We start from the raw sequence: 21,082 nt of genomic DNA, 5'->3' as shown, positions 1-21,082 counted from the left end.
GGTTGGACATCTGACTCTTGATTTTGGCTCAGGTCTTCCTCTTAGGGATGTGAGATCAAGCCCCATGTTGGGCTCCATGCTCAGTGCAGAGTCTGCTTAAGATTCTCTCTTCCCCTCTGCAACCCCCATCCATGCTAGCACTCTCTCTCTAAAAAAAAAGAAAGCTATTCTATTTGCAGTAGCATCAAAAAGAATAAAATACTTAGGAATTAATTCAACAAAAGAGTTATACAACTTATATTCCAAAAACTGCAAGACATTATTAAAAGAGATTAAAGAGGGGCACCTGGGTGGCTCAGTGGGTTAAAGCCTCTGCCTTCGGCTCAGGTCACGATCCCGGGGTCCTGGGATAGAGCCCTGCATCAGGCTCTCTGCTCAGCAGGGAGCCTGCCTCCCCCTCTCTCTGCCTGCCTCTCTGCCTACTTGTGATTTCTGTCTGTCAAATAAATAAATAAAATGTAAAAAAGAAAGAAAGAAATTAAAGATCTCAGTAAGCGATTCATGGAATGGAAACATAGTTTGAAGCAATATTCTCCAAAATTAATTTATAGATTTAATGCAATTGCTATCAAAATTCAGTTGACAGGACACATGGGTGGCTCAGTCAGTTAAGCGTCTGACTCCAGGTTTCCACTCATGTCCTGATTTCAGAATAGTAAGATTGGGCTCCATGTGGGACACGGAGCCTGCTTAAGATTCTCTCCCTTTCTCTCTCACTCTGCCCCTCCTCCACACTCATGTACACACATACACGTGGGTTCTCTCAAACAAAACAAAACAAAACAAAACAAAACGGGGCACCTGGGTGGCTCAGTCAGTTAAGTGTCTGCCTTCAGCCCAGGTCATGATCTTGGAGTCCATGGATGGAGCCCCACATTGGGCTCCCTGCTCAGCAGGGACTCTGCTTCTCCCTCTGCCCCTCACCCTGCTTGTGCTCCCTCTCACTCTCTGTCTCTCTTTCAAATAAATAAATACAATCTTTAAAAAAAAAAAAAAAACCCTCAGCTGACTACCTTGCATAATCAGCAAACAGATCCCAAAATTTGTATTAAAAACAAGGGACGCAGAATAGTCAATACAATCTTGATAAAGAACAAAGTTAGGGAGCTTACACTTTACAGTTTCAAAACTTACTATAAAACTATACTAATCACGGCATAAGGGCAGACGTATCAATGGAAACAGAACTAAGAGTCCAGAAATAAACTTTCATATTCATGGTCAATTCATTTTCAAAAAGGACTCTAAGAACACTGAATGGGAAAGAATGGTCTCTTCAATAAATGGTGTTGGGATAACAACATGCAAAAAATGCAATTGGATCCTTCTCTCATATATAAATATAAGTAAAAATGAAGCATAGATCTAAATTTAAAAACTAAAGCCACAAAACTCTAAGATGAGGACATATAAGTAAATCCCCATGGCCTTGGATTAGGCAATGGTTTTTGAGGTATGATACTTCATAAAGCACAGACAGGAAAAAAAAAATTGGTAAATTGGATTTCGTCAAAATGAAAAACTTTGATACAAAGGATGCTACTAAATATGTGAAAACACAACCTATGGGAAAAAAAGAATTTCTAAATCATGTATCTGATAAGGGTCTAGTATCTAGAATGTAAATTCTAAAAAACTCTTTTAACTCAACAACAAAATAGCAAAGAACCCGATTACAAAATGGGGAAATAGGGGCATCTGGATGTCTCAGTCAGTTAAGTGACCGACTCTGTGTTTTGGGTCAGGTCCTGATTTGGTTGGTCCTGAGCTCCAGCCCCAGGCTGGGCTCCACGTTCACAGGGAGTCTGCTTGAAGATTCTTTCCCTGTGTTCTTGCAACAGCTTGCACATAGTTTATAAGAGCCAGTGTGGGCAAAAAGGGATCCCTCTAAATATCAGGAATCTGTGCTCTGACTGCTGATTGCTGGGTCTGATCACAGACCTGCAGACAAGGAGGCAGGCAGCCATTACTGTTCCACCTCCCCCACATTGTTACAAGCTCCTGCCACTCTGGCTGAAGTGATTTCCAGGAGATTTAAAAGAACCTGTATTCTTTTCTCCCCTAGCTTTATTTTTTGTCTTTCTCCTTTTAGGGAGCTGGACATTAAATACTGGGACATTCAGTACAACTGCATACACAGGGGAAATTAGAAAGTGACCAAGCATGCCCACAGAAAGGCTTAGAAAATGAAAAGTCATTAATTTTACACCTCAGGCCAGTCCTCAGCACAAAGATAGCCTATAAAAATCAAAACCACAAAAACAATACCAAAAAGCAGCAAACCCTGAGGAAAGGGGAGAATCTGATTTCTAGAGTTAGCACATAATTCCATTCAAATGTCCAGTGTTCATTAAAAAGAAAAAAAATCCCAAGGCATACAAAGAAACAGTAAAGCATTGCTCATTCAAAGGAAAAAGAGGAAAAAAGACCAAAGGCAGATCTACTATGCAGACTTTAAAATAACAGTCTTCAAGATATTCAAAAGACTAAAGGAAGATGTAGAAAAAGTAAAGAAAATACATGAACAAAATCCAAATATCAGGAGATTAAAAATAAGGAGATTTAAAAAAAACTAAAAACAAAAAAAATTCAGCTAAAAATTAAAACAACTGGAATGAAAAGTTCATGAGAGGGATTTAAAATCATATATGAGCAAGCAGATGAAATAATAGCAACCTTGAAGACAGGACAATGGAAACTAGTCTAAGGAATAGAAAGGAAAAAGATTGAGGAAAAGCAAACAGAACCTAAGAGACCTGTGGGACACCATCAAATGGACAAACATACACATCATGGGAGTCTCAGAAGAGAGAAAAAGAAGCAGAGAAAATGTCTGAAGGAAAAAAATGGCTCAAAATTTCTCAAATTTGATGAATATAAACATTCACAAAACCCAGCGAACTCCAAGTAAGATGAACTCAAGGATGTGCACTGAGACACATTAAAATGAAACAGCAAGAGAAAAGGAAATCCTCATATAAAATGAATCCTTAACAAAACTGTCAGATCTCTCCTTAGAAACTGTGGAGGCCAGAAGACAGGGACCAATATATCAGTGGGCTAAAAGAACTGCCAACCAAGAATCCCATATTGAGCAAACCTGCCCTTTGAAAGTAAGGGAGAAATTTAGACATTTCCAGATGAACATAAACTGAGGGAATCTGTGACCACTACACCCACCCTGCAAGAAATGCTCAAGGACTTCTGCAAGGTGAAACAGAAGGGCACTAGGCAGTAATTCAAAACCATATGGGGATCTCAATAAAGGTAAATACATGGGAAATTATAAAAACTAATATTACTGTTAACTTTGGTTTATAACTCCAAATCTTGTGTTTATATAATTTAAGAGGCCAATGCATTTTAAAAAAATTATTGGTTTATGTTATGGCATTCAGTGTATAATGTTGTAATTTTGTGATACCAATAACCAAAAGGGGTAGGGATGGATCTATAAAGGAGCAGAGATTTTATATGTTATTAAATTAAGACAGTATAAATTCAGATTAGAGTGTTATAACTTCAAGACATTAAATGTAATCCCCATGGTAACCACAAGAAAATATCTATAGAGGACCATCTGGGTGGCTCAGTTGGTTGAGTGTCCAACACTTGGTTTCAGCTCAGGTCTTGATCTCAGAGTTGTAAGATTGAGCCCTGCCTCAGGCTCTACACTCATTGGAGTCTGCTTGAGATTCTCTTCCTCTGGCCCTCTCCCACTCCCATGCACACACACACGTGCTCTCTCTCTCAAAAAAATAAATCTTTTTTAAAAATAGAAAATAGCTATAGAATACACAAAAGGAAATGAGAAAAGAATTTAAACATTTCACTACAAAACATCAACTATAAACAAAAGAAGACAGTAATCCAGGAAGTAAAAAACCAAAAAAAAAAAGAAAAAAAGAAAAGAAAAAGCTATAGGGCATAGAGAAAACAAATAGCTCAATGACAAAAGTTAAGTCCCTCTTTAGAAATTACTTTAAATGTAAATATGTTAAATCTCCCCCAAAAAAGACTGAGATTAGCAGAATGAATAAAAACACACAATCAACTACATGCTATCTACAAAAGACTCACTTAATACCCAAAGATACAAAAAGCCTAAAAGTGAAAGAATGGAAAAAGATATTCCATGCAAATAATAACCAAAAGAGAATAGGGATGGCAATACTAATATCAGACATAATAGACATTAAATATATAAAGTTTATAAGTGACAAAGAAGGACATTATATACTAGTAAAACATTCAATATGGCAAGAAGATATAACAGTTATAAACATTTACATACTTAATGACAGACCATCAAAATATATAAAGGAAGCAAAAATAAACTATTGAGACTACATCAAAATAAAAAGCTTCTATACAGCAAAGGAAACTATCAACGAAACTAAAAGACAACCTATTGAATGAGAGAAATAATTGCCAATGACAATCTGATAAAGGGTTAGAATCCAAAATATATAAAGAACTTATACAACCCAACACCAACAAAACAAAACAAACACATACAATCCAGTCAAAAAATGGGCAGAAGACATGAACAGACATTTCTTCAAAGAAGACATACAGGTGGCCAACAGACACATGAAAACATGCTCAACATCACTCATCATCAGAGAAATGAACATCAAAAACACAATGACATTTGTCAGAATGACTAAAATAAAAAACGCAAAATAGAACAAGCATTGGCAAGGATGCAGAGAAAAAGGAACCACTGTGCACTGTTGATGGGAATGCAAACTGGTGCAGCCACTGTGGAAAACAGTATGGAGGTTCCTCAAAAATTATAAACAGAATTACCATATGATCCAGTAATCCCATTACTGGATATCTACCCAAAAAACCTGAAAACACTAATTCAAAAAGATATGTGTACCTCTATGTTTACTGCAGCATTATTTACAATAGCCAAATTATGGAAGCAGCCCAATATAGATGAATGGCTAAAGAAGAAGAGATACATATACACAATGGACTATTACTCAGCCATAGGAAAGAATGAAATCTTGCCATTAGCAACAATATAGATGGATCTACAGAGTATAATGCTAAGAGAAGAAAGTCAGAGAAAGATGAACCCCATATGATTACAGTCATGTGGAATTTAAGGAACAAAACAAAGAAAAAAAACAAAAAAAATACGCTCTTAAATACAGAGAATAAACAGATGGTTATCAGAAGAGGTGCATGAGGGGATGGGTGAAATAGGTGAAGGGGGTTGAGAGTGCACTTATCATGATGAGCACGGAGTAATGTACAGAACTGCTGAATCACTGTATCATACACCTCAAACTAAATTAATTAAGGGAGCACTGTATGTTAACTATACTAGACTTAAAAAAATAACATTCGTAATTTCAAATCACAAAAACTTATACATGAAGGAAAAACTGACAGAATTGAGGGAGAAATACAGTTCCACAATGATACTTGGGAGACTCTTGGAAGAGTGTCAACAGTAATGCAGTCACTCAACAGTAATGCTGAGAACAACCAGAAGTAAGGAAACAAGAGAATTCGAACAATGTAATAAAAGTACTAGATCTGACAGACACAAAATGCTTCCTCCAACCACAGCACACACATTCTTCTCAAGGGCACATAGGACATTTTCCAGGGCAGATCAAATGTTAAATCATAAATTAAGTCTTAAGACTTAAAAAAAAAAAAGGGGCGCCTGGATGGTTCAGTCAATTAAGCCGCTGCCTTCGGCTCAGGTCATGATCCCAGAGTCCTGGGATCAAGCCCCGCATTGGGCTCTCTGCTCAGCGGGGAGCCTGCTTCCTCCTCCCCGTGCCTGCTGTTCTACCTACTTGTGTTCTCTCTGTCAAATACATAAAATCTTTAAAAAAAAAAAAAAAAAAAAAAAAAAGACTTAAAAAGACAGCTATCATACAAAATATCATCTCTGAACACAGCCAGATAAAGTTAGAAATTATTCAGCAATTCTGGGGCGCCTGGGTGGCTCAGTGGGTTAAAGCCTCTGCCTTCGGCTCAGGTCGTGATCCCAGGGTCCTGGGATTGAGCCCCACATCAGGCTCTCTGCTCAGTGGGGAGCCTGCTTCCCCCTCTCTCTCTGCCTGCCTCTCTGCCTACTTGTGATCTCTGTCTGTCAAATAAATAAATAAAATCTTCAAAAAAAAAAAAAGAAAAGAAAGAAATTATTCAGCAATTCCAATTATACAAACCCAAAAGAACTGAAAGCACAATTTCAAAGAGACATTTGTACACCCTTGCTCACAGCACCATTATTCCCCATAGCCAAAAGGTGAAAGTAACTGAAATGTCCAACAGTAGAATGGGTAAAGAAAATTTAGCATATACATACAATGGCATATTATTCCATCTTAAAAATGAAGGAAATTTTGACATATGATACAGCATGGATGAACCTTGAGGACACTCTAAGTGAAATAAGCCAGTCACAAAAATACAAATACTTTATGCTTCAACTGACACAAGGTATTTATAATAGTCAAAATCATAAAGAACTTGTGGTATAATGTACTAATGGCTGCCAGGGGCTGGGAACAGAGGATAATGGGGAGTTACTGTTGAGCAGGAACACAGTTTCAGCTCCACAAGATGGAAAGGGTGATGGGGACAGATGGCGGTAATGGCTGTACATCAATGTGAACATACTTACTACTACTGAACTGTATGCTTTAAAGTGGCTATGATGGACAATTTTAATATGTGGATTTTACCACAATTTTTTAAAATATGCACAAGTGTTGGTAAGGAAGTGGAGAAATTGGAATCCCCATATATTGCTGGTGGGAAGGTAAAATAGTGCAGTCTCTGTGAAATAGTTCGATGGTTCCTCAAAAGGTCAAACATTGAGTTACCAAGTATCCAAGCAATGTCAGTTTTACCCCAGGGAAGTAAAAACACAGGTCTACAGGAATATATGGACACACATGTTCATAGCAGCACTGTCCGTAAGAGCCAAGAGCTATAAACAACCCAAATGGCCATAAACCAGTGAACAAATACAATGTGATATATACATGAGATGGAAGGTCATTCACTACTCAAGAGAAATGAAGGACTCAGAATACTTACAAGCAAAAACCCTGAAATGCCATGTTGACTGGGAAAAAAAAAAAAAAAAAAACCAAAGGCCACATAGTGTATGATTCCTTATACAAAATGTCTAGAAAAGGCAGATCTACAGTGACAGAATGTAAATTAAGTCATTGCCAAGGCCTAGGAGTTTAGGGGAAATGGGGAGTGACTACTAATAGGGACAGATTTCCCTTCTAAGGTGATGAAAATATTCTAAAATTGACAGTGGTGATAATTGGCATGACTTTATGACTATTCTAACAACACCTCAGTTTTACACTTTAAATGAACGAACTAGATGGTATGTTAATTACATTTCCATAAAGCTGTTTTAAAAAAAAATAAATAAGGCTAGTTGCTTTGCTATGGTATCAACTCATTCTTAATCTGGACAAAAGGCACTAACAGCCAGGAATGGTACCGTATGAACTGCTGGGTTATAATCTCACTCTGCCATTAGGAAGAATGTAGCTGCTTGGGTCATTATTTAAACTTTCTGATCTTTAATTTGTGCATCTTTTTATATGGATTAATAATACTTTCCTACCAATGCATGGCACATAGTAAGCTCATTTACAGTACTTGTTATTAGTAAATGCTTTTAATAATTCTGTGTAAGTAATATCTTGTCTAGTTAAAAAAGCTCTTACTGTCAGAAGACAGATGTATATTCCTCAGAAGTATCAAAACAATCTCTATTCATGGCAGTCATAAGATAAAGGAGCTCAATAAGTCAATGAACATTATTGTTCACTGCTGTTAGTTAATTCAACAAACATTTTTTAAGAGCATGCTCAGGTAGCAAAGCTTTGGCTTTGGGTTAAATTTCCTAGTGCCCACACCTTGTTTGGCCTACATAGGGGATTTTTCTTAAACCGAATTAATTAGCAATATTTAAGAAGAGAGAGATTTCACTTAGAATGCAGGATTCTGGATTCTCTTGGAAAATAGGAGGGTTTGTTAACACTGGGCCACGTTCCCACTGGATCCTATAGGTGGAACTTACAGAGTTTCCATGTGAGACTGCAGAGCTCTTGTGTTACCTGCCTGGCCCCAAATGCCATAAACATTTGCAGTATCTGGGCTGTCACAGACTGGAGATACAGGTGTAAATCAGCCACAGCTATCAATCTTCTGGAGCTCACAGACTAGCATGTTATAACAAAAACAGCTATAATAAGTAGCTAGGTCACTTATTATCAGCCAGACCCATTTTACAGAAAAGGAAACAATTAGGCTCAAAGAAGTTATGTGATTTACAGAAGGAAAACCATATCAGCCTCACTAACTGATACATGCCTAAATTATTATAAAAGTATCTAACCACTTTCTCCAAATATCTACAAGAATGAAATGCAACAGTTAAAAGTAATGGTGAATCAGGGAAGTAATGTTCAGGACCACCATGCTTTGATTAACTACCACTTTCAACATTTTTTTATACAAGAAAGGAGGAGACTTGTTAATAAAGTGATACAAAATGAAGCATGAGCTTATTATTCATTAATAATTAATAGCTTATCGGGATGCCTGGGTGGTTCAGTGGGTTAAGCCTTTACACCTTCTGCTCACGTCATGGTTTCAGGGTCCTGGGATTGAGCCCCTCGTCGGGCTCTCTGCTCAGCAGGGAGCCTGCTTCCCCCTCTCTCTCTGCCTGCCTCTCTGCATACTTGTGATCTCTCTCTCTGTCAAATAAATAAATAAAATCTTAAAAAAAAAAATAAGTAAGAGCTTAACAACCAAACACCTATCATTTGTTCTGATATATGAAGCTTCTTCAGAAAATTACCAGACTCCATTTTCACAGAAAACACAGTAATTAAAGAGCCCCAAGGTGAGAGAAGGAAGATTGAGGATCATTTCTAGGAACCATGCCAGGTTCCTGTGTGTTTAATCTGTCCTTGGACTGACCTGGCCCCATTAATCAAAGCAACTGGTTGTCTGGGAAAATAACATGTTTTCTGATCTGAAAAACAGATATTAAAGGGAAACTATGATGTAATGAAGAAAAAGAAAGCAAAGACTATGATAAATTCAACTATATTTTCTCGCTTTCTGTGGTGTTACATGAAAAGTAATGGACCAAGGTCTTTATTGCCCTTCTGTAACTATACCTGGTTGAACAGGTTAAATTAATAGATGTGCTTACAAAACAATGTGGAATAATTTCAGTATTGATACCGCTACTAGACCTGTTTACATTTAAGTTCAACATGACTTACACAGACATTCTTCATAAAACTGTGTTCTTAAAAAAAGATGTAAAGAAAAAATTTTCCATTATACATGGAAGCTTCTTTTTCTTAAAAAATAAAACACAAAGATAAATATAAGTTCAAGAAATTTACATCTGGCCTCTATCTTTATATCAGGCTTAAGATAAGGGGCTGAACGAACCCAGACCCTCTGTACCCATTTCAGTGCCTGGCACACAGGAGACATGCAAGAAATACCAGGCTTTAATTGAAAGCCACTAGGTAACCATGTAATAAAACATACTTCTCTTAAAAGCATTTTTAATATTATTTTTCAAATTTAAATGTATAGGCTATGAAACTATAATAATATTCAAGGCTGAATTTATTCTTATGTTTCCTAGGTGTCAGTCTTAGCCATTGGGATTTCTAGGTTTTCCTTCTGTGGGAGAATAAAGGATACTTAAGTCCGTGTTGCTCTAGTTTATTTTTATAACCTCAGGAACTAGTGCCACGTCAGGAATAGAGAAGTTACACAACAAATGTTTTAGAATAAATTAGTCTAACTTTTATATTAATAAGCTACTTCTCTGCTCTGGATCTAATTAAAGTAATGATTAAGTAAGCACTTAGTACACAATAAGTTAGTTAACTCATAAATACTATTCAACAAGAAGTAATCCAAACAAACTTAAAACACACACTTTTTTCCCTGTCCTGGTTGGCAACTTTAGCTGTCTGACCTTTGATTTTCAGATTAAGCTTGGTTTTCTTCAGACTTTCTAATTCTAAAACAATGGTTTGAAGAAATGGCCCTCTAGTAATTATATTTTCAGAATATAAACTACTCTCTCCTTGGATAGTTGTCAAAGTTACCTTAAACTGGCAATATAGACTCGGTCTCCGTATTTTTGCTGGACAATATGACTTCAAATTCTCTGCTATCTAATCCTTATAACACCCCCTCCATTACCAGAAAAAAGAAAAAGAAAACAAAAACAAAAAACAGCTACTACCAACACCACTACAACACTCCATTACAGGAGTATCAACATCAAACAAAAGGATGAGACATTTATAGCACACTCCATCCTACAACAGCAGAATATATATTCTTGTTCAAGAGTATATGAGAGATATATGAAGACAGATAATATCATGGGCTATAAAACAATCCTCAAAAACATTTTAAAAACTAAAATCATATAGAATGGGGCGCTTGGGTGGCTCAGTGGGTTAAAGCCTCTGCCTTCGGCTTGGGTCATGATCCCAGGGTCCTGGGATCAAGCCCCACATTGAGCTCTCTGTTCAGCGAGGAGCCTGCTTCCTCCTTTCTCTCTGCCTGCTTCTCTGCTTGCTTGGGGTTTCTGTCTGTCAAATAAATAAAATATCTTTAAAATGAAATAAAATCATATAGAATGTATTCTCCTACCAAAATTGAATAAAGTAGAAGTCAATAAGAGAAAGATAACGGAAAAATCTCCAAATATTTGGAAAGTAAACAAGACACAAGTAAATAATCCACAGGTCAAAACAGAAGACAAAGAGAAGTTTTAAAAAACACATTTAACTCAATGAAGATGAAAATGAAATACGTCATTATAGGATATACCTAAAGCAGTACTCTGAGGGAAATTTATAGCATGAAATAAATACATATAAAAAGAAGAAACATCTCAAATCAGTAAACTCCCACCTCAAGAACCTAGAATAAGGGCAAAATAAACCCAAAGAAAGAAAAAAGAAGGAAATAACAAAGGTAAGAGCGGATAAAAACAAACTGAAAATAGAGAAAATCAATTAAACCAAGAGCTGGTTTTTTTAGATTAATAAAGCTCACAAATTTCTAACAAGACTGACAAAGAAAAAAGAAGAAGACACAATATACCAATATCAGTAATGAAACAAGATATCACTATAGACCCCCTCCCCGATATAAAAAGGCCAATATGGGAATATTAAGAACTCTATATACATAAATTTGACAATTTAGACAAAATGGGCCATTTGCTCAAAAAAACACAAACTGCCAAAATTCACACAATATGAAATAGATAGCTTCAACAGCCCTTAACCATTAATAAACTTGAACTTGCAATTTCAAAACTACCAAAAGAGAAATCTCCAGGGCTCAGAGAATCTCACTGAAGTAGTCTACCAAATATTTAAAAAAGAATTAACACCAATTCTACCAATTTCCAGGAAATTAAAGAGTAGGAAATACTTCTCTGCTGTTCCCCCTGCTTGTGTTCCCTCTCCCTCACTCTCTCTTTCTCTCTCTGTCAAATAAATAAATAAAATCTTGGGAAAAAAAATTCAACACCCATTCACCCATTCACCATTTAAAAAACAACAGCAACAACAACAGAATACATGGGAGCTTTTTCAACTTGCATCAACCAAGAGCCTGTGAAAGACAGGGTGCTTTTCTCCTAAGATCAGAAACGAGAGACAAGAATGTTTGCTCTCACCACTCTCTTATCCAACATAATGCTAGAAGTTCTGGCCAGTGCAATAAGGCAAGAAAAGGAAATAAAAGGCATATAGATGGGAAAGGCAGAAATTAAACCATCCCTATCTACAGAGGACATGACTGTCTACACAGAAAATCCCAAGGAATCTACCAAAAAATTCCTAGAGCTAATGAATGAGTTCTTCTCGGTTGTAGGATATAAGCTAAACATACTAAAAAACCTGCTGTATTTCTATATACAGCAATGAACACATGGCCATCAATATTAAAAATACAAACCATTATGGACCTTGAAAATATTAGGCTATGTAAAATAAGGCCGACATATAAAGACAAACACCAAGATTTCACTCATATGTGAATCTGAACAAACAAGCAAGCAAGTAAGCAAAACAAAAACAAGTTCACAGATATAGAGAACAGATTGGTGGCTACCCGAATGGAAGGTGAGTGGGGGGGCAAAAATGGGTGAAGGAGGTCAATTGCATGGTAATGGATGTAGCTAGACTTTTTGCAGTGATCACTTTACAGTGCATACAGATGTCAAGCTATAATGTTGCACACTTGAAACTTAGGTAATATTATATACTAATTGTATCTTAATTAAAAAATACAATACTATTTATAGTCAAAAAATGAAATACTTAGGTATAAATCTAAATCATGAACAGGATTTACAGGTGAAGACTACACAATGATGATAAAATCAATGGAAAGATACACTGAGTTTACTGATTGAAAGACTCAACACTAAAGATGCTGATTCTCCCAAAATTCCAGCAAGATTTTTTTATAGATAAGAGATTATTCTAAAATTTATATGGAAAGGGAAAGGAGCTAGGATTGCTAAAACAATTTTGAAAAAATGAGAGGAATCAGTCCATCCAATTTCAAGACTCATAACTACAGGAATCAAGACTGTGATGCTGGCTGAGGTATAACACAGTCCAACTGGACAGAAAAGAGAACCCAGAGAAATACCTACATAAATATACCCACTTACCTTTTATAAAGGTACAAAGCAACTGATGGAAGAGGGATAGCCTTCTCAACAAAAAAGTGCTGGAGCAACTCGACATCCACAGGCAAAACAAAACAAAATAAATAAACGAAACCACCAAGATCATGACCTAAATCTCGCACCTTATACAAAAACTCGAAAGCTTTATAAATTTAAAGATTTTATTTGTTTATTTGTCTCAGAGAGAGGGAGAGGGCACACACAAGCAGGGGGAGCAGCAGGCAGAAGAAGAAGCAGGCTCCCCACTGAGCGAGGAACCCAACATGGGACTTGATCCCAGGACTCAGGGATCATAACCCCAGCTGGCCAAAGACAGAGGTTTAACTGACTGAGCTACCCAGGTATTCTGAAATGATCACAAATTTAAGTTTAAAATGTAAAACTATAAGACTTAAAAAAATAGAAGACATGGGGCGCCTGGGTGGCTCAGTGGGTTAAAGCCTCTGCCTTCAGCTCAGGTCATGATCCCAGGGTCCTGGTATCGAGCCCCGCATCGGGTTCCCTGCTTGGCGGGGAGCCTGCTTCCTACTCTGTCTCTGCCTGCCTCTCTGCCCACTTGTGATCTCTGTCTATCAAATAAATAAATAAAATCTTAAAATATATATATATATTAAAAAAAATAGAAGACAATCTTTGAAGAATTCTTTTTCTTAGACTTGACATGAAAAATATGATCCATAAAAGGGAAAACAAATCAATAAATTGGACCTCATCAGAATTAAAAACTTCTGTTCTGCAGAGAACCTGGTTACAAGCTAAAAGGGAAAACTAATCAGAACACAGATTTGCAAACCGCATGTCTAAAGAAGAACTAGTATCTTCAGAAAATTATGCTGAGAAAAGAAATCCTAAACATAGTATGTTCCAATTTTATAAAATTTTTTAAATGACAGAATTATATGGAGAACAATTAGTGGCTGCTAAAGAGGGAAAGGAAGGAGTGCGGACAGGAGGGAAGTGGGTATGGCCATAAAAAGACAACATGAGGGATCTTCGTGGTGATGGAAATATATGTATCTTGACTGTATCAATGTCAATATCCTAGTTGTGATGTTGTACTCTATCATATAAATATCACTGTACTACATCATGCATGTATATCTATAATTATTTCAAAATGAAAAGTTCAATTAAAATTAATAAACAAGAATTTAAAACTCTCCACAAATACAGTTATATATTGCCTTAACTCTCAAATCCCCACTCCCTTCTTCAGCAAACTCCTGCCTCTTCTGTGTCAGATATCCACTTTTACCAACCTTACTCTAGTTAATGAAAACAACCTATGTACCATCGTCTTCCACACAGCCAATTATTGGAATCTGGGTGTGCATTTGGCTGAATATCCCCACAATGGATGCAGATGAGGTCAGCAGGAAAGCCTAGGACCAAGACCAGCAGTCTGTATAATTCCGGCACAGGTTACCCAGTCGGGCACCAGCAAGAAGGTGTGGCCACCTGCCTGTTAGGCTGTGGGTAATTATCAGCCCTCTCTATACTGCTTCCTTTGAAGCCATTCACCTAACCCTTGGAACACTTCCACTGTTATCTGTATCACACTATGGGAGAAGCAAGCGGCATTGCAGTCATAACACCATCCAGCAGACACATCAGTGACAGACAGCCGTCCCAGCACCAATTCTCCTTATTTATCTTCCACATGAAAGCAGCAGATGCCATCAGATCTTCTCTGTTGGTTCCGAGATGAAGATCACTACTTCATCATCTTCCTTCCCCTCTTGCCAAATGGCGGCCCTGAAAACATGAGGCAGCCAATGGGCAATGCTTCCCAAGTCCCTTTGCCCTCAGGTGACACAACAGTCACTTCCTGGGGAATCTGAAACCAACCATAACTCCGGGCGAGCAGTCAGTGAGTGGGGGGTCCTGCCAGCACTCTGAATTTCTCCCTCATCTGAGGAGAGAGCTATAGGGTTCTCCCTATGGGCACATCTCTTTCCAACTAACAATCCATGAGAAGTGTTTTCTAAGCTCATTCTGACTCCTGCAGCAATGACTTTACACAAGGCAGAGGGAGAATTTGTAAAGAGGCAAGAATTTGTACAGAGAAGACCAGTCATAACTGGTCAAAGGGGGATCCAGTACTCTTTAAAGGAGCACATAAAAGTACATCCCCGGTGTACTTTTGTGACAGTGACAAAGACACATGCTTGCAAAAGTTTTGTAGGTTTTTTTCACATCTTCTCTCACTAACGACTAAGATGCTTCCCAGGTCTTTCCAGGTGACCTGGACATACACAGAGAAGGTGGCTGTCCCAGCTCTGTATGATGAGAGCCTGGGAACCCTCCTGCTGAGCCAGGTCTCCTTTCACAATGTTCTTTATCCCAGACTGATCTGCACAGATACCCACTATCTTCATCTCAGAAGAAAAGTGTTCCAAGTGACACAAAGGGCTCTTAAAAATCCCCAACCTCCATTGTGTACAGAGTAAGACCTGGCCTCTACAGAGATGGCTTTCCAGGAAAGCCAAGAAAACAACACTGTCCTACTGACAATAGGCCATTTCCTTCTTCCTCTAGAGATTCTTCATCCCAGCAGGAAAGGAAATCTAAGAGACTGGCAGTATCTGCCCATAAAAATGAAAAAAAGGGTATTAAACTCCTATGCTACAAAATCAACAAAACTGTAATCATCTACTTGAATAATTTCAATTCGGTAGTCCAGCATGCACCAAAATTTAATAAACCACTTTGCTTTAGAATAATTGTCACATGGGGTTTGATTTAATTAATCTCAGCAGGCTTGAAAATAGCCCCCAGGAAGTCAATGCGATCAACTTCCCTCAATTGTGCTAGAATGAAAATGTAAGTTAACTATGCTACCAAATCAAGACATATTTAGGCAGTGGTGGCGATTTTCTGTGCTCTGACCTATCTACCTGTAAGCACCGACCTTGTAATGCTCGATCAGTCTCGCTTCTATGTACCAGGAAGGCTTCTGGCTCAGTACCCTTTCAGGGTGAGCACCTTGTATGAGGGGTCAGATTAGAAATAAAGATTAGGGAAAAGCAGAAAGAGTTCTTGCTTCCTCCTCCATGTTTCTTCTATGTTAGAAGGAAAGCAGACCCCGTTCTCAGAGCCCAGGGTATTTTTCCTAATTCTGACTGGAGTTAAGAGAAGACCAGATGATCTTCCGGCAGCACTGCTGACAGGCAGAAGAAAGCATACTTACCCTCTCCCTTCTGAGTGTCACTGCCCTGGAAGAGGATTCTAGCCCAGAGAGCAAAGCCGAGAGGAAGTGAATCTTCATCACTCTCCTCCCATCCAAGAGTGAGATCTAATGAGAAAAGGTGAGACTCGCAGGGGGCAGGAGGGCTAAGCTCTGCCAGAGTTACAACTTAGACTTGACCCTGTCCATGTGCCCTCAGTACAGTGCCTCACCCTGGCCCAAACTGGGTCTGCATTTATGAATGAATGGTCCCTACGTCTCAAGGAGCAGAGCATTGTCATTATCCAGAAGCCATCCCGACTTGCAGAAGCACAGGATGCTCAGCCAGGTGCGTGTGGCATTTCCAAGGCTAAGCCTGGAGACAAGCACCTGCCTCCAGGCGACTCAACACTGAGCAAGAGCTGTTTATACCAACGCCGGGTGGTAAGGACCGCACTTGGAGATACAAATACGACCCAGAAAGCCTGATTCCACAAGCTGCACATTTATAAATCACTCGTCTTACCCACACCTTTGCATGTCTTGTCATTAAAAAACTAAGAGTTCAAGAGAAGCTGCCACTTTCCTTATTCACAATTCCACAATCCAGAATTCATTCATTTACTTAGTGAGGCCAGGAGTCTAAGACTCAACTTAGAAGGGAACTTTATGTAATGAGGAGCTCACTCTATGTCACACTGTCAGAACACAGTATGTGGTTTTGGCTCCAGCATATACACCCTCCCCTACACACACACACACACACACACACACACACACACACAAGTACATGTGCACAAGCACACCACAGATCATGGCCAGGAACCGAAGCTGGCACATAAAGTACGCAATCCTTTTCCAGGAAGTACAGGACGCAATAGTTTTGGAGAAGTGGCCTAAGGTCACAGAGAGCAGTCTTTAATGGTAGATCTGAAACCGGATTTGGTAAAACAAGTAGGCTCCTCAGTTAAGACGAGCCAAGCAATCACTGGGGAAGTTTAGATTTGTTTCAGAAAACTCAAAGGTAGAGAAAACAGGTCTAGCAGATTTTAAAACATACCATTTTAGAAAATATTTTGCTTATTTTTCCTAGCGCATTTCAGATTGTTAACCTCAAATGTTTAAAACCTAAATGTACTTCGAACTGTTCTCATTTTGAATATATAATCCTTCCGAATAGAACTAAAGCTTGTAGATATTAATATAGCCTCGCCTTCTTTACTGTTTTCAACGAGGACTTGGGGGATGTTATTTCAGAAGGATCCATGGAACATTTAAGCAAGGGCAAGTCCTTTGAAGGCCTGTATTTCTAAAGCCTATTCAGTCCGAGAGTAACTGCAGTGATAATGGTAAGACCACACAATGGAGGCTAGTCTTTACCATAATACTGAGCCACTTGTGTGCTGGCTCTACGAAAGTTTCCCCAGTGGTAGGTTTTCACTTAGTAATCGGGCAGCAGAACAAATATAGTGAATCAATTATTTCCATTTGCAGCACACACTTAAATGTCCCAGGGCCAATCTCACAGTAAACACCAATTACTTGCATGCCTGACACAGAAAACAAAACCAAACATGTACTCTTTTTCACAGAAAGAGCACAAATCAGAAACCTGAGATATGAATTCACTTATTTCTCATTTCTTTGTTTAGTTTGGCCACACTAAGAGGACTGGTTGTAGACTGAAAGATAGGACTAACCCACAGAACTCAATCTGCATCACCCATTTCCTTCTGAGGGTACTAACTATTGCTCACTTACTCAAGCCTCCTGGTCCCAGGCAACCTACATTTTAATAACTTGCCAGGATAAATTAGAATAATTGTTGCATGGGGTTTGGCTTAATTAATCTCAGCAGGCTTCAAGGAAGGCCCATGAAGTCAACAGGAAAAATGTCCTTCAGATGTTCCATTATTAAAAGTGGAAGAATTATGTCACCAAAAAAGACAGGTATAGAAAAGACTGCAGTTATAAATCAAAACCGAAATACTTACACATGCTGATAGAGACAGAGACATGTTTGTCCCTCCAAAGGAGGAAGGGAAGAAATAAACTTGCTAGCTTGGCTCTTTTGGTACAAAGCAGGTACTTATCAATAGTTGTCAAATTAATAAAACAATGAATAAACGTTGATTTAATGTATGTGACAAGACAGGGCATGCAAAAAGATTATACATCTTTACAAGTAATGGTTAGAAATACATAATTTAGGACATAGTGACATTTAGATCCCAGAAAATAGAACCATGCCAAAGAGATGAAGTCTAAAGATTTATTCCAGGTTTGAAAACTGGCATTTAGGTACAAATGACAGATTAGAACTGGTACAAAATAAACTGGGTTCAGATCCCAACTCTGCTGCTTGCTAACTCTGTGACCTTGGGAAGGCATTTACCGCTCTGTGTTTCAACTGCCTTATCTGAAAAACGTAGACAGTAATGGTCCCCAAATATTAAGTACTCCCCAGCCATGTTGTAAAGCATTGCTACTTCATGATTTTAGAATGGTTATATTCCAAAAATTGAAGTTTTTCCATAGAGAATTGGGAAAATGGTGCCCAGGGCTGAGAAGGCTGTGGGGGAGGACACGCTCTGTTTACAGCATGACCCTTGCAAAGAGAGGGCTTAGAGAATTAGATGTGGAGATCCATGGCACTGGGCTATTTCACCTCTCAACTCTCAGAACAAAAGACGGGACCACCAGAGATTTCCAAACCAACAGGCATTTGACAATTAACAAGTATTCATCAAACAACTGAAATGGCTCACTTTCCCCTCTTGTTGCCATAAAACCATCAGAGTCTCCTCCAGCACATGTATACGAAGCAATTATTGCGCCAGGCACTCTGCTAAGCAAGAATGGACTCATTTCATCCTCCCAACAGCTGAGCACAGTGATTCCCAAACCTCCCTGCACATGGGAAGCTGCTAAAAATTTCAATGCTTAGGTCACACCCAAAACCAATCATAGTATTTGGGGAGGGAGTAGGAATCAACTTTTAAAAAAAAAAAAACCTGGCTAATTCAAATGTGCAGTGAAGTTTGAAATGCTACCAAAAGGCTGGGTATTGTTCCCACCTACATTTTTCAGATAAGGCAACTGAGGCACAGAAAGGGTAATTAATACCTTCCCAAGGTCACATAGCAGAGTTAAGATCTGAACTCAGTTTGACTACTGCCAACACTAAAAAATCAGGAAAGATGGAGGTGTTACAGAAATAATATAAAACACTAATGGGCAATGAAATGAAGTGGGGGGCAGGGAGAAATTGTGAGAAAGTACATACACTTGGCAAAGAAATGCAGGACATGTGGACAGCTGTGGACTTGAGGAAAATCCTACCCAATCCAACCAGGTAGGATCAGAGTTTTCACTCTCTGAAAACCTTATCGTGTAGCCATGAAGAATAACTATTTAGGACCTCCTGAAAGCACATGTACTAGAACAGTGCTTCTCAAACTCTGGACCTCTGCAATTCTCCATAGGTCTGAGAGAAAGCCCTAGAATTTGCTCTTCCAACAAATCCCCAAGTGATACTCAGGCCAAACCACTGCTCTAGACACACAACAGTCATAAATGATAATCTGGGAGCTATGCCATGCAGAAGTGTTCAGAGTCCCTAGGGTCCCGGAGCTAAAGTCTGTCTCCCCACCTGTGCTTACTCAATCTGGCTGAATCCACCTGCATTATGCCTCCCTCCCTCAGCTCCTTCCCCAATCTGCTCATCCCATTCAGCCCAGGCTGTAGTTAACTCCTCCTCCAGGAAGGCTTCCTGGATCCTAGATCTCTCATGGGCTCCCTAAATCCACTCCTCACAAACTGATCACTATATCTGCTACACATTTTAAGACTTTCCTTTCACATATCTACCTCCCCCACTGGACAGGAATGTGAGGCTCCTTGAGGACCACAGCTGTTTCTGAGGACTCTTTCCATCTTCTCCATCTGGCACAGGCCTGGCACAAAAAAGATACACTATAAGCATGCACATGTGAGCACGCCATTCTACCAGAAAGGGTGGGAATGGAGCAAGTAGAAGCAAGACTCAAGTAGGAGCTGGTTTTCTCAGAGCTATAGCTGATTTCAGTGTATAAATTGGATGTGTCTCAACATACATGTGTAAGTTGTTTCAGGACTCAGGACTCCATCTCTCACCATACACGGTAGTTAAATACTAGGGCCTGACCTCAGAAATGTGTTTAATGTGACTGAATTGTAATTTTAACACTCAAGTACAAGACTGCTCACTGTTTATATAGAAAGATAATTTCTACAAGACTGTGATCAAAGTTCCAGTAGCAGAAACATATCTCATTCCCCGCCTCCTGTCCCTCTGTTTTAAGACAATAAAATCCTGGACTCGCCCTCCCCTTGCATCTGCCCTAGACCAGGAGATCGCAGTTTCCCACTTTCTGGCAGGCTGCCTCCCTCCACCAACAACACTTTCCAGTCTGTCTGGTCATTTCAGACCTGGGTTCTATTTTTCTCCAAGGACAGCTTGCCAGTCTTCGGGAAAAAACTCTGTCATGGTGTCAGTGGGGGCTGGGGAAAGGCTGGTTGCCCTCTCCTTCCAAGTTAGCCATGCAGCGTCGTCTCAGAGCTCCCCAACCTGGCTGACTCCAGAGAGTGAGGATGGGAAGCAGGGGAAGGTTCCAGTCCAGATCTGGCAGGCAAGAGCGCCCAAAGATATTATGAGTCAGGCACACGGTCCCTGAAATTACAATGTTGAGTTCTCATTTCTTCCACAATGACACAGAGTGGTCCTACTGCAGGGAAACAGGCAGAGGTTATATCTGACCAAGAAATCTAGTCCTTTAGGGGCGCCTGGGTGGCTCAGTGGGTTAAGCCTCTGCCTTCAGCTCAGGTCATGATCTCAGGGTCCTGGGATCAAGCCCCACATCGGGCTCTCTGCTCGGCAGGGAGCCTGCTTCCTCCTCTATCTATGCCTGCCTCTCTGCCTACTTGTGATCTCTCTCTCTCTGTCAAATAAATAAAATATTTAAAAAAAAAAAAAAAAAAAAGAAATCTAGTCCTTTAAGGTCTGGTGAAGATGGGGTAACAATTGTCTCCAGGACATTTGAATATTAGGGCAAAAGCACGCGATATTACCTGCATCCACAAATGTGGACATTCTGACCACAGTCACT

General features: G+C 39.1%; 1 protein-coding gene across 6 annotated transcripts in view; it reads right to left on the bottom strand.

The window, feature by feature from the left end:
- SPATA13 (spermatogenesis associated 13) overlaps window positions 1–21,082 on the bottom strand; it is a 338,234-nt gene that overhangs the window by 123,213 nt on the left and 193,939 nt on the right. Inside the window, exon 1 of one of the 6 annotated variants that reach the window (XM_032315381.1) lies at window positions 15,960–20,263. The exons of the other annotated variants lie outside the window; for them this stretch is intronic. Within the exon in view, the coding sequence (XP_032171272.1) occupies window positions 15,960–16,037 (78 nt within the window). The 5' untranslated portion in view covers window positions 16,038–20,263. Of the gene's footprint in view, window positions 1–15,959; window positions 20,264–21,082 lie in introns of those variants that run through there. 6 annotated transcript variants of the gene reach the window in all.

This window comes from Mustela erminea, chromosome 15 (assembly GCF_009829155.1).
Source record: "Mustela erminea isolate mMusErm1 chromosome 15, mMusErm1.Pri, whole genome shotgun sequence".
NCBI lineage: Eukaryota > Metazoa > Chordata > Mammalia > Carnivora > Mustelidae > Mustela > Mustela erminea.
This window is presented reverse-complemented; position numbering and strand designations above follow the sequence as displayed.